Raw genomic sequence first — 12,911 nt, forward strand, 5'->3', positions numbered from 1 at the left:
ATGCAGCCGAAACCCTTTATTGGAGCCACCCTCCCAACGCCCACAGTCACCGGTGGCTTTCCTGGGTGGCGCGTGTGGGCAGGTCAACCCCGGGTGGGAACTGAGTGCTGGTTTGTGCTGTTACAGTACACATGAACGCAAAGACTTGCAGTAGCTGCCTCTTAGCAAATGATCTTGCCTCGTGCACGGTCATGGGGACATCGTGGTGGGACGGGGGTGGAGGGAAGGGCCACTGTGCTTCTGTGGTGGCTCTGTCTTTCTGGCTTTCAGAAAACTCTGTGCTCCTGTCTTGGGGGGAAGCAGCAGTCCCCACAGAGAAAGCTCCCCAGCAGCCCCCGGGGAGCAGTACCGTGGGACCAGCCTGGCCTGACTCCCCTGCCCAGTGCCCCCTTGGCCCCACCTGGCGTTACACTTCCTTCCGCAGCATCACCTTGATGTTGCTGCACATCTGGCCCAGGGCGGCGAAGAGCGGGTTGCAGAAGGTGCGGATGCAGAGCGAGTAGATGTGGCTGATGCACTGGATCTCGATCAGGTAGCTCTTGATGCAGGGCACCACGGCCCAGATGTGGCAGAAGGAGATGCACGCAAACAGGAAGCCCCAGAGCAGCGCCAGCGGGACGCCCAGCAGGGTGGACAGCAGGCGGTAGCACCAGTACTTGGAGACGGTGAAGGTGGTGTAGCTCACCTTCCACACGCCGTCAAAGCTGTAGGTACCCACAGGTTCTGCGATCACGTCCTCAAAATCCACCTGCAGGGGCGGGAAGGGCATCCTTCACCACAGTACCACCCACCTGCTCCTCAGCCTTTACTGTGAGCGTCGGGACCCCCTGCAGGGCTCCCAGCCCTGCAGGCCAGGGGCCCACCCCTGGGGACTGGCTCTGCAGGGCCAGCAGCGGGCTCGACCCCTCGCCTTGCAGGTGGGTGAGCAGGCCCGAGGGCTGAGGGACGTGCTTCAGGCCAACGGTAAGTCAGAGGCAGGCCTAGAGCCATGGCTCTCAGATTCTATTTGATGATCCTAGGGAGTTGGAAAAGATGAATGGGGTGCCTGCTGCTATGATGGTGGGTAGGCAAAGGTTCCTGCCATCCCAGAGCTTATGGTGGGCAGGTGTAGCACAGTGATCAAAGCGCTCGGGTAAGGGAAGGACGGGGTCGGGGGGCGGTGTGCACTCACCAGGGGACATTGAACTCAGCCTTGGGAAAGGGAAGGCTCCCTGGAGGAAGAGTCGTCCAGCTAAGCTCATATCTGAAAGCAGCCAGATGGAGGGAAGGGTTTGGGCAGGAAAAGTGTGCTCAGGGCAGGAGGAGCAGTAACTGCTAGGAGCTGCCAGGTCAGTGTGTGTTCTCAGGGAGATGCAGGTGCTTCCAGAAGGCTGAGTCCAAGCGCAGACAGCGGAGTGAGGCTGGGGAGGCAGGCAGGACGACGTCCTGTGCTGGGCAGCCTCTGAAGGCCTTCGTGCAGGAGCGGCTCGCTCTGGCCGCTGCGGCTGGGCCGTGGTGTGTGTGTGTGGGGGGACAAGCTGGGAGCCATGAAGAGTCCAGGCGGGACCTGGTGGCAGCCTGCTTTGGGGTGGTGGCAGCAAGTTGGAGAGAGGTGCACAGCTCCGAGAGTTATTTTAGGGTCTGGCGTGTGGCCAAGCGGGGGCCACGCCATCCTGGCTGGTAGAGGAGTCTTGTGTCTGAGTGTGGCTGGCTGGCCTGAAGCACCATGTGGAGGAGGCTGACTTGTTTCCCTTGACCTAGTCCTGCAGGGACTTCAGTGTCCCTCCCCTCACTGCCCACACGGGCCTCCTTTGCAGCTGGAAGGAACATGGGCGCTCAGAGAATCCTATTCACACATCCCTCTGAAATGGTGACTGAGGCCCCATTTGGGGAGTAGGAATCTGATCAGTGGAGATGAAGAAAAAGATGACTTCCAGCCATGTCAGTTCACTAACCTTTCTTGAGTCCCTGTTATGTAGTAAGTACTGTCCTAGCTGCTTTATATGTGATGTCATTTAACATCCCTAAGCCTTAGCTGTCGTTATCTGTAAAATGGGGGGAGTGACCATCTTCAGTGTTCTTGGGGCATTTTTAAAAAGTTGATTGAATGAATGCACAGCTAATCAGATTAATGGGAGAAGGATCCCCATGGAGGCGGGGGCAGGGCACAGTTCAAACGTATAGTTTTCTAGGGCGGGCCCCTTCCCCACGTTTGTTGAGGGGGAGGGGATTCTCTCCTCCATGCACAACGTGATTATTAAAATTGCTTTTCATTATCAAATATCATAGCCACATTGCAGAAAGTTAAGGGAATAGCAAAAAGGAAATGAAAACATCTCCGATTTGTATTTCTCTAGTACTAAAAAGATTGCTTTGGCACTTTTCTTTCCAGTGTAACTTTTTTGGGGGAGGGAGTGGACATAACTGGGTTGTATGTACAAGGTTGAGTCCTGTTTTTCTCTCATGAATAGATCCTGGGCTCCTGCGCCAGGCCTCAGATTCCTGGACCCCCCTGAGGACAGCTGAGGATGAGGCCCTTCCTAGGGTGGTTTGTGAATGGGGAACAAAGTTCACAGGGTGAGTTCAGGCTGTAGGTGATGTGGAAAAGCTGACTCAGGGAGTCAAGTCTTCCAGGACCCTCAGCCTGCAGCATTCTCTGCTGGTGCTCAGTGGCAATCACTTAACTCTCATAAAGCCCACAGGATGACAGGACAAGAATAGGAACAGAGTCCTGGTCTCCTTGGAAGGATGGCACTTCTTCCTGGAGGGCTTCCAGGAGGTGGTGGCTGGCTGGGAATTTGGGGGACTGTGGGGTTTGGAGGCAGACATGGAAAAGATGTGTCATAGTTAGAAAAGAGGGCCCAAGTTGTTTGGGGAATGACTAATGGGAATGTGGATGGAAAGGGCTGGCATCTTCTACATCTGGTTTATACGGGGCAAAAATCCAGAGTTGCTGATTCCTGGGGGAGCTTTCAAATCCAAGAAGCTGGGGAATATAGGCCAGGGGACCATTCCAACCTTGACCTGGGTACCCCTACCATAAGTATTGAGGTTCAAGCTCCTGGGTCCAGGAACCAACTAACTGAGGTGTCCTGATGTCTGCAGCCGGCCCGTCCTCCATCGTGGCCCATGCCCTGGCCTGTGCCTGATGCCTCATAGCACCCAGGCCGGCTTCTGGAGCATGCTGCAGCCCCAGGAACTTTGCCAGAGGAAGGAGGCATTTGGGCAGAGACACGCCTCCCTGCCTCTGTCCCAGCAGGCACGCCCTCCTTCCTTCCCTCTCCCACTGAGCACCTGTGGCCTCTCCTGCCTTTCTTATGGCTGTTCCTTAAAAGAGTGCCCTCCCACTCACAGGTCACCCAGCCCTGCCTCCTCACCCTACAGGTGAGCAGTCGGCTGAGGAGGGAAGCAGGGCCCAGACTGAATCTAGGCATCCTGATTCTAGGCTAAGCTTTTCCCATCGCCCCAGGCAGGGTCAGACCCACAGATAGATGCTGCCCCCTCTGAGGTCTGGTCCTTGTCAGCCAGACACGTGCCCCAAGGCACAGCCTCCAGCCTCTTCTTCCAGCCACCTACCTTGCTCCCAGCAGTCAGCACTTTCCCCGCAGTCCCTTTGCAGCCCCGCCTGCTTTGTTCATTTATCTTAGAATATTCCTTCATTTAACACATTTGATTATTTATGTCTGGCCCCTAAGAGGCAACAGAAGGGCAAAGAGCCCTGACTGAAGTCACACTGTTGTGGTTTGAGTCCAGCTCTGTTACTTATTGGCTCCATGACCTGCAGCAAGTGACTTAGATTTTCTATGCCTCGTTTTCCTAGACTGATCTCATAAAGTTTGTCAGAGGGTTAATAAGTTAAGACATGTAAATACTCAGAACGCTGCCTGGCACAGAACACCTGATTAAGAATTATGCCGCTGCTGGTGGTGGTTGTTACAGAGTGCTTTCTTCACCAGAAAGCTGGAGTCCCAAAGGTAGGTCTGCACCCCAACGCAATTGCTGATCTGAGTGACTTTGGCAGATAACCTCTTTGGGCTTCATTTCCTCATCTTTAAAATGGGTTTGCTATTTCTTACAACCTTGTATGAGGAATAGAAATAATTTTTCATCCATCCATCCATCCATCCATCCATCCATCCATCCATCCATCCATCCATTCAAACAAGTATTTATGAAGCACCCACTGTGTGCTAGGCATACTACCTCTTGGGCAATGATTAATACCTGCCATGTGGTAGGTGCTCAGTGATGGTAATTATTTGTTCAATTGCTCTGAAGGTCGTAGGAAAATATATCTCAGAAAATCTGTTGACATCCCAGATCACAAATATGAAAACTCTCCAGCCTACCTAGCGTGTACGTGTGTACACGCGTACCTCAGCCGGTGCTGATAAGATGGACAGAGTCCTCTTTCCCACATTTTCTGCTTATGGTAGTAATAATCCTACCCCCAAGGATCTCTTGGTTGTGGCTTTTAATTATCGTTTTCCTGCAGCAGCCATTGGTGCTGACATTTGAATTCTTCCCAATGATTGCCTTTGGGGGCGATGCATGGGGCAACTGCTCTGTTTTCTGCGAATCAGAAAATGTGCCCTCCGAGGGATGGGCTGTGTTGGGAGGACAGCTGTTCCCCTAACTTGGATTAAGCATGGAGACAACTTTGGTCATAGCGCGCTAGTTTGGGGAGATGTATTTATAAGACCCAGCTCAGGCAGCTCTAGGCAGTCATGCCAGTGTATCAGAAACAACAGTGACTTCATTTCTTAATTCATTTCCAGAAGCGGGAGGTGAGATAGCTTTTTCAGGGAGGGTAGTGGGGTAGGGTCTGCATCCACTGGCTGAGCTTCAGGGCTTGGTGTGCAGCTGGAGGGAGGGGCTGGGCTGCTCATTCAGTTGGTGTCCCCTTCTCTCCCATATTTATTTTTGGAACAGCAAGAGAGCCAGTTGATTACTCAGAACCAGCCATTGCAGCCCCCGCAGTCTGCAAGAGGGCAGGGAACGTACAGATCAGCAAGGCAAGCATTGCCGGAGGATTGGGGGGGTGTGCGGGGGAGGCCAAAAGCCACACCCTGTCAAAAATACCTCCCCCAGAGTCCCACATGACTCAGTCCTTGGGCATCCAGGGCGCTGGACTATTCAGATAGGGTGTCTGTGGTGGGGGAAACAGCTCTAGGCAGGAAGATAGACATCTGGTTCTAGCCCGCACTTGACCGCTGAGTTACTACTATGTGATTTTGGGCATGGTGCTTTCCTTCTCTGGGCCTCTGGGAGTTTTTGTTTTTAACTCTATACTGAGAGGGCTGGGCTGTGATCCCTCGGGACATGGAGTTAGTTTTAGAGTCAGAAGACCCAAGGGGGTGGCTTAGGTTTGCTGGGTCTTACTTTTCTCACTCACTATTATCTTTTATTATTTATTCTTTATTATTTATTCAAATAATTTAAATGAAATTATTCAAATAATAATTTTTATTATTATTTACTAATTATTGTTAAGTTATTTGATAATAATAAAAATTGGAGCTCACATCGTGGATGTCTATTTTTTCATGTGATTTTTCTAGTAATTTTTATTAAATTTTACAAAAGTATTGGTACACAAAGAGATTGGAATAATAATAATAAAACCAGTCCTCACCCAGATGGTTTGAAAAGCACTGGCTTATAAAGTAGGACGTTAAAATGAGGAGATTGCAGCACAACAGCTGCAAAAATGGCAAAGCTTCCCTTCTTGTGTCATAATTGGTCATAACATAAATAGAATTCTGTGCAATCGGGGATCACCCTAGTAATGGCCACACTTTGGCACTTGTGGATGTCAGTTTCTGGCCATGTACGTTATATCTAGCATTTCACCCAGCAGGTAAGGGACAAGCAAGGTGGAGCCTAAGCTGGCCTGACGTCAATTCTGTGCCTGAATTTCCTCTGCCATCTCCCTGACCAGGGTCATCACAGGACTGGGTACCCCATCAGGAGCTGAGGCACGGAACACAGCACAGGCTGATTCTCAGGGTGGGAGGAGGGGCTCAGGGATTCACTGGAGCTTGGGGTCCAGAGCACCCCATGGGGGTGGCGGGGAGGGGCCTGGGACACCTGGGCCGGGGCTTAAAGGGACTTAGGTTTATGTAAAAGAACTGCAAAGAGACCAGGATAACAGAGGATTTCAGGGTGAGAGAAAGGCCCCTGTCAGAAGAACTCCCATCAGGTCTCATAAGCCCTGTCCTTGCCCTTTTGCCCATCTATTCCCATGTCTCTTCTGCACTCAGGCTCTGTCTTCAGGAAAGTGGATGCAGGTGGAATGGAGAGCACTAGAAACAGCCTTGGATTGAGTTCTAAGCTTCACTGTGCACCAGCTTTTGGTGGGTGACTGGCTAGTCTCCAAAGACAACCCCCAATTAGTCATGATCATCCATATCGAGTCTGGGCTTGCCCTGTGACTTGCTTTAACCACCAGAATGAGGTAGAAAGGATACTATGCCAGTTCCTGAACTAAGCCTTAAGAAGGTCTGGCAGCTTCTGCTTTTGGGAGCCCTGAGCCACCATATCAGAAGACCACTTTTATGCCCTGATTTAGAGACCAGTGGGGTTGGAAGTCCATTGCTACACCCTTCTCTAGAGACTGGAGGAGAGGCCATGTGAAGGAGAGGCCCCAAACTACACAGAGCTGGAGACCCAGCCATCCCAGCATCCCTGCTGAGACCCACCCTCCAGCCAAAGCGCTAGGCATATGAGTGAGCCATCTGGGATGTTTCAGCTCAGTAGAGGCCCCGGGTGATCGCAGCCCCAGATGCCATCTGACTGCAGCTGCATGAGAGGCCAGTGAGACCAGCAGGCTGCCCAGCTGAGCGTAGTCAACCCACAGAACTGAGAGATCATTAGATGGTGGTTGCTTTAAGCCATTGAGTTTTGGGGTAATTTGTTACACAGCAATAGATAACTGATATAATAGATGAGTTTGTCTTTAGGGAAAACTGGTGATAATAGACTCCAGGTTTATCTTCTATTGGATAAGGGGGACTTGTTTGCCCTTGAAAGTACAAAACATTCACCAATTCTGCTGAATAAGAACTTCTGATGGCAGGGCCCACAAATTTGCATTTTAACAGTCTCCCCAAGAAAGTGGACCACATTTTTGAAGAACTCTAGACTAGTTGATACTCAGAAGTCCCCATAACACTAAGTCATAAATACCTCAGTGTGAGTTAGTCTAATGTAACCCTTCCTTGAAGTACTTGACAGAGGGTAAGACATTTCTGAAAGGAAGGAATTACCAATGAGGAATGACTGGCAGGTTGGATGACCTTTCATAATCCAACTTTAACCTGCCCCTTCTGCCTTCTCTCCCACAAATTCCCTTTCAGGTAATTTGTCTTAGTCCCATTGTTCTCCTGTGGACAGAGTAGCAAAGAGATTTCATCTGTGTCCCAACTCCGCCTAGCTGACGGTCCAGGGCTTCCTGGAAAAGTGCTGTGATCTATTAGTAATGTCTGCCATGGACACAGGTGGTGAAGAGGCAATACCCACCCCTGACGTTTGCCAACTCTGCCCAATATTCTCCTCAGTGTTGTGGCCTTTGCTTATTTTGTTTCCTCTACTTAGAAAACCTTATTCCCTCTTTCCACATTTAAATGTTTTCCCATTTTTAAATGTACCTTGGCTAATACCTCTCCATGAAGTTGGCTCCTGGTTTTCCCATATAAAAGTAATGCCTCCTTCCTTAACCTCCCTTGACATCCTGTTGACACTTCAGTTGGCACTAATTTATGGCATTTAGCACCTCCCATATATTCTCATTAGTTTAGTTTCATCTCCTCTGTCAGGTTGGATTCTTCTCAAGAAAACGGAGGAAGAACCAGGTTAAGTTTATCTTTCTGCAACAGGGTGTCCACATGGGCCCGACCTGGGAGCAGAGCTTGTAGAACTGGTAGTCTACCAGACCCTCTAGGTGTCTGCAGCCTGAGCTGGTAAGCAAAGGGTGTTGCTTGTGTGTTTTTCTGCAGGAGGAGGGTGTTTGGTGGCAGGTATAGGTTTGAGGTGGGATGGAATCTAGAATGTTGGGTTAGGATCATATCTGTCCCATGCTCTGTTTGAAGGGCTGGCTTTGAGTGTCCAAGGAGAGACCAGTTGGGGCCAGAAACTCAAGGACCTGCATGAGCCTTTGGGCTCAAGAGTCACTGCATTAGGGCCTGGGTGCCTACCGTGTTTCCCCGAAAATAAGACCGGGTCTTATATTAATTTTTGCTCTAAAAGATGCCTTAGGGCTTATGTTCAGGGGATGTCATCCTGAAAAATCATGCTAGGGCTTATTTTCCGGTTAGGTCTTATTGTCGGGGAAACACGGTACATGTGAGGTAGGAAGAAAGCGGGCTGTTGATGAGACAGCCCTGAGCCCTCTGAGAAATAACTCAGGAGGACTTTGGGGTATGGCTGGGGTCCTAGGAATGCAGGGGGAAGAGGGCTGGGGGCTTTACAATGTGGGTCTGAAGGGAAAGGTGTCTTCACTAGTGAGCTGAAGAGCCCAGGGGACCACTGGCACAGATTCCCCCCCCACACCACCAAAGCCTGGCATAGGGGTCTGTCCTGCTCATCTCCACCTCCTCTGAGACAGCAGAGTGGCTGGCGTGTAGCAGGCAGTCAGTATTGATCCATGGAATCAATATTCCACAAATGGTGGTGATGGTGGGGGGCAAAGGGAATGGGGTGTGCTACCCCAGCTCCTCAGCTCGAGTCCCCCATGAGCCTCCCCTCTTTCCTAGGCCCAGCTCTGAGCCTTGGAGACCAAGTTCAAGTCTGTTGGACTGTACAGGCCTCCCCCTCTGTCTTAGCGCTCATTTTCCAGCCTGGGTTCAAAGGCAGCCCCAGGCCTTGCTTGGGGAAGTTTGGGGAAGTTTTGACTCTGGAAAGTCAGAAGGGAGCACCTCTCCTCTGCTGGGGGTCAAGTCCGCAGACTCAGTGGGTCTATCTGCTACTCTTCATCCTTGGCTTTTCTGTTTGAAACCTCAGCAGCCAGCCACTATCTATACCAGAGACTCAGGCCCAGAGAGGGAAGGAATTTGCCCAGAGTCACACAGCAAGTTAGTATCAGGGCTGCGACCGGAACTTCTGTCTGCATCCAGTCTTATTCCAGCATCTTCCTGTGTCACTCATCCTAGCCCACGTGGAGCCTGTTACCACATGTGACACCACCCCTGGCAGGTGCCTCCTGGGCCTTCATCTCGTCCCTTGTCTCTCTCCCCACCTCACTCCCTTTTCCTTCCCTCTCCCTCCATCTTGTCTTTTCCCCAGTTGATGAAAGACGCTTGGTGATCCAATCTCTCCTCTCTCCTTCCTTCCTTCCTATCTGGAGTCTCTCGCAGACCATTGTACCACCTGAAGTCTGATCGAACCTGTTTGTGGTACTTATCTGACTCCATTTTAAGATCTCTGTTCTAAATTTCAAACCTTTCATTTGTCACTCATTGAAAACAAAAGAAAGAAAAAGTCAAATAACTCCCCAAACCAGCGACTGTTCGATAAATATACCAAGTAATAATCTCCTCTCAGCAAGATTATCAGGCCTCTTGCTTCCCTCGTGAGGGACGTTTTTTCTGGGGCTCAGCCCCCGGGGAGGGTGCATGAGCAGCTGCATCTGTGTGGCCTCCCATCCCTCCCTCGGGTCATAGTCTGAGCCTGGAGCCTGGAGCTAGCTCAGTCCTGGCTCAGTAGGACCCAAGGGCCGCTCTCCAGTTGTCACCTATTGTGGGTCTCCTTTGGAAACCACATTCTCCCCTGGGGTCCTCTTCTCCATCCCCAGGAGCTGGCTAGGGGCCACCAGAGGGGCCCCGGGTGTAGAAGTTGGCACTGGCTTCTTCTCTAGTCCTGCAAGTTCCTATAGGTTCCCTCTCAGCTGATGTTGCTCATGTGCTTGCTGTGTGCCAGGCGCCGTGTTAGGCATTTTCGAATCCCTTGTTTCATTTAACCCTCTCATCTTATTTCTATTGCGTTTACCCAGTGGAGGTAAACGATATTATAATCATTTTATAGGGGGAAATTCAGGCTCAGGAAACCTAGGAGACATGCCTAGTGCCATCTTTTTTAGGTAGAAGAGCCTGGATGTGAAACCAGATCTGTTAAATTCAAGTCCAGGACTATTCCCTCTAGGCCACACTGTGCAAACCAGGACAAATACTATTTTACATCTGCGTGGTGGTTTTCAGCTTGCAAAATTTGCTCCTCAACTTCCCCTTTGCAGTACTTTTCACACTGTGCTGTAATCACCTCGTCTCCATTACTAATGACACACATGTATATATGTATGTATAAACATAATAATAGAATAATATGAGCTGTTCTGAGGAAATGCCCAGAGTGAAGTGGGGGCATAGGGGAGGGAGCTACTGACTGCCTGGAGGAGTTGGGGAAGGCTTCCTGGAGGAGGTGATGGTTGAATTGGGTCTTGCAGGCCAAGCAGGGCATTCACCATGTGGAGGAGAGGAGGTGGGTGGCCCTGGCATAGACACAGGAGTATGTTCTGGTGGGTGTGGCTGGATCCTGGTGTGTTGGAGTTTGAGAGCCACGGAGAGAAGTTAGACTTTCTCTAGCATGGGAGGTGTCCCATTGAAGGAAGGCAACGAACGAGGTGCTTTAGAACAAGTCATTAGCTCACAGCCACCTAGCCAGTGGCTGTGAGCTTTGAAAGCTTGCCCTGTGGCTAGTACAACAGGAGAATTCTAAATTTTGTTGAATTTTAATTAAAATGTAAAAGCTGTTACTCAATTCTATGATTGGGAAGCTTTGGAGAATGTTTGGAACAATTTGGACACGTGAATCGATTTGGCCATTTCCACAGTACATTTATGAAATCTAAACGCAGAGCAAGGATTTCTGATAAAAATTTGGCGTCTGAACTGAGATGCACCCTAAGTCTAAGATACACACTGGATTTTGAAGATGTAGAAAGACTGGACGATAGTTCATTGCTAGTTGTTTTATATCAATTACATATTTTAATGATACTATTTGGATATATTGGGTTAAGTAAAAAATATCATGAAAATTAATTTCACCTGTTTGCTTTTCCTTTTTAAAACACTGGCTGCTAGAAAATGTACAGTTACATAGGGTGATCATATAAAGCGTTATGTTTCCATTGGATCGCGCTTGCCTGAAGTTCTGATGCATTCAGTAGGGCCTGGGAGGCCCCAGGCAACTGCCCTTTTAACAGCCCCTCCAGTGGTTCTGATGCAGGCGGCTGGACACCCTGCTTCCAGCAGCTCTGCTGCAGGAAGGTCCCTATAGGTAACCAATGGAGGCTGGAGTGAAGGTGTGGGCCTAGAAGCAGCCAGGCGAGGAAAGAGGCGTGGCCGGGGGGAGACTCCCCAAAAGTTTTCCATCCTCATCTGGGCATTCGCTTTCAGGGGCCTGAGTGCCCTCTGACAGGCCTCTGCCCCAGCCTGGCCACTGGACCAGGGGTCAGGCAGGCAGCTGGCGTGAGCTCTGGGCATGGCTCCCATACCTGGTGGGTGGACACTGGGCAGTGCTCCGAGGGAGTGAGTGCCCTGTGAGGGCCACCAGCCCTGCTGGAAGCCGCCCTCTGGGGATTAGCCCTGTGCACCCTGTGGGGACCGCAGAAATGCCCCCTGGCACAGAAAAGAACCCAAGTTGGCCACCTCGCTTCATCCTGGGCTGAGGCCCAGGAGCGAATGGGAAGAGCTTCAGAGTAGTGAAGACTTTGTCACTTGCCTCCCCCCCACCCCCCCAGTCAATGCCTGGGTCACACGTGTGTGACTCTTTGCTCTTGTGTATGTGAAGGGTCTTTGCGGGGTGCACAGCTGGGTTTTGGGAAAAGAGGAACAAGGCTCCTTTCAGGGAAGCTGCCTGTGTGTGGAGCGGAGCCCTCCCCTGTCTAGCACCCAGCGCTCTGCAAACCGACACCCTCCGGGCGGGCGGCACCCGGACAGGCCCGCCCAGCCTACCTTCACTATGTCCTCGTTAATGTTCTTGGGGTCTCGGTTCACCAGGTCGATCTCCTTGCAGTGAATGTCCTTGATGATCTGGGCCTCCAGGTCTGTGTGCTCTTCGGCCATCATCGCGGAGCTGGGGGACCCGCGGAGCAGATGTGAGCCCCGGGACTGGCCGGGGCTGCAACGACTTGGGGCAGGGACACCAGTTCAGTGTCCCCAGACTTGTGCCCCTGCCGGCTAAATAGGCCCCACCCAGCATGCCAGCTGACAGCTGTCCCACATAACTTCAGCCTGCCTCTCACTAAAGCCTCTGTGGCAGGCCTCCAAGCTAAAATTAAGACCAGAGCTCTGCTGGAAGGCCCAGCACTCCTTAAAGGGGGCTGCTGCAGGCGCTGGGCCTCACGCAAGGAGTGGAGGGCCTGGCATCTCCTGCTGCCACCAGGCAGCTTGGCTCTGGGTGTGAGGTCCTGGAATTTGCCCCTCTGTGTCAGCGGTGGAGCTCCTCTGGGAGGGGGTGGGGGGTTTGGGCCCCAGCTTTGCCTCTTGCTGGCTACGTGTGCTTGGGCACACCTCCCCTCTCTGGGCCACCATGTCCCTACCTGTAAAGTGGCCCTAATAATATTATTGGGGTTTTGTTGTCCCTCGTGGAGAGGAGGAGATGAGCTCATATGTGAGAAAAACACTTCATAAAGAAACTGAAATGCTGTCTGGGAGGGATTCGCATTAGAGTAGTTAGGACCCAGCCCTGCTATTTGGTGGCCTGGTGCAAGGCTGAGCCTTCCCTACTTCTGGGCTTTTCCCTTGCACAGGGAGCTGATGGACTGTGGTGTGGTGTGGGGCTGGGGGTGAGGCAGGGAAGGACACCACTGATGGGGTTACCTACCCTCCTCTGCCTCATTGATGCTGGGTGGAATGGATGTGGAGTCCATATTAACACTGACCCCTTGTCCTGGCCCTTGTGACAGCTTCCAGGTTACCCACGGGCCCCAGACA

General features: G+C 51.4%; 1 protein-coding gene across 1 annotated transcript; it reads right to left on the reverse strand.

Moving 5' to 3' along the window:
- Window position 1: 1 nt before the first annotated feature.
- Window positions 2-12,319, reverse strand: CAV3 (caveolin 3). Its single transcript, XM_019748245.3, has 2 exons — window positions 11,931-12,319; window positions 2-748 (listed from the first exon to the last, which is right to left on the reverse strand). The coding sequence occupies exons 1-2, from the start codon at window positions 12,042-12,044 to the stop codon at window positions 407-409; spliced, it is 456 nt and encodes a 151-aa protein (XP_019603804.1). The 5' UTR covers window positions 12,045-12,319; the 3' UTR covers window positions 2-406.
- Between the last annotated feature and the right edge of the window lie 592 nt (window positions 12,320-12,911).

The sequence above is a fragment of the Rhinolophus sinicus genome, chromosome 5 (assembly GCF_057876585.1).
Source record: "Rhinolophus sinicus isolate RSI-liver-muscle chromosome 5, RSI-T2T, whole genome shotgun sequence".
Classification (NCBI taxonomy): Eukaryota; Metazoa; Chordata; class Mammalia; order Chiroptera; family Rhinolophidae; genus Rhinolophus; species Rhinolophus sinicus.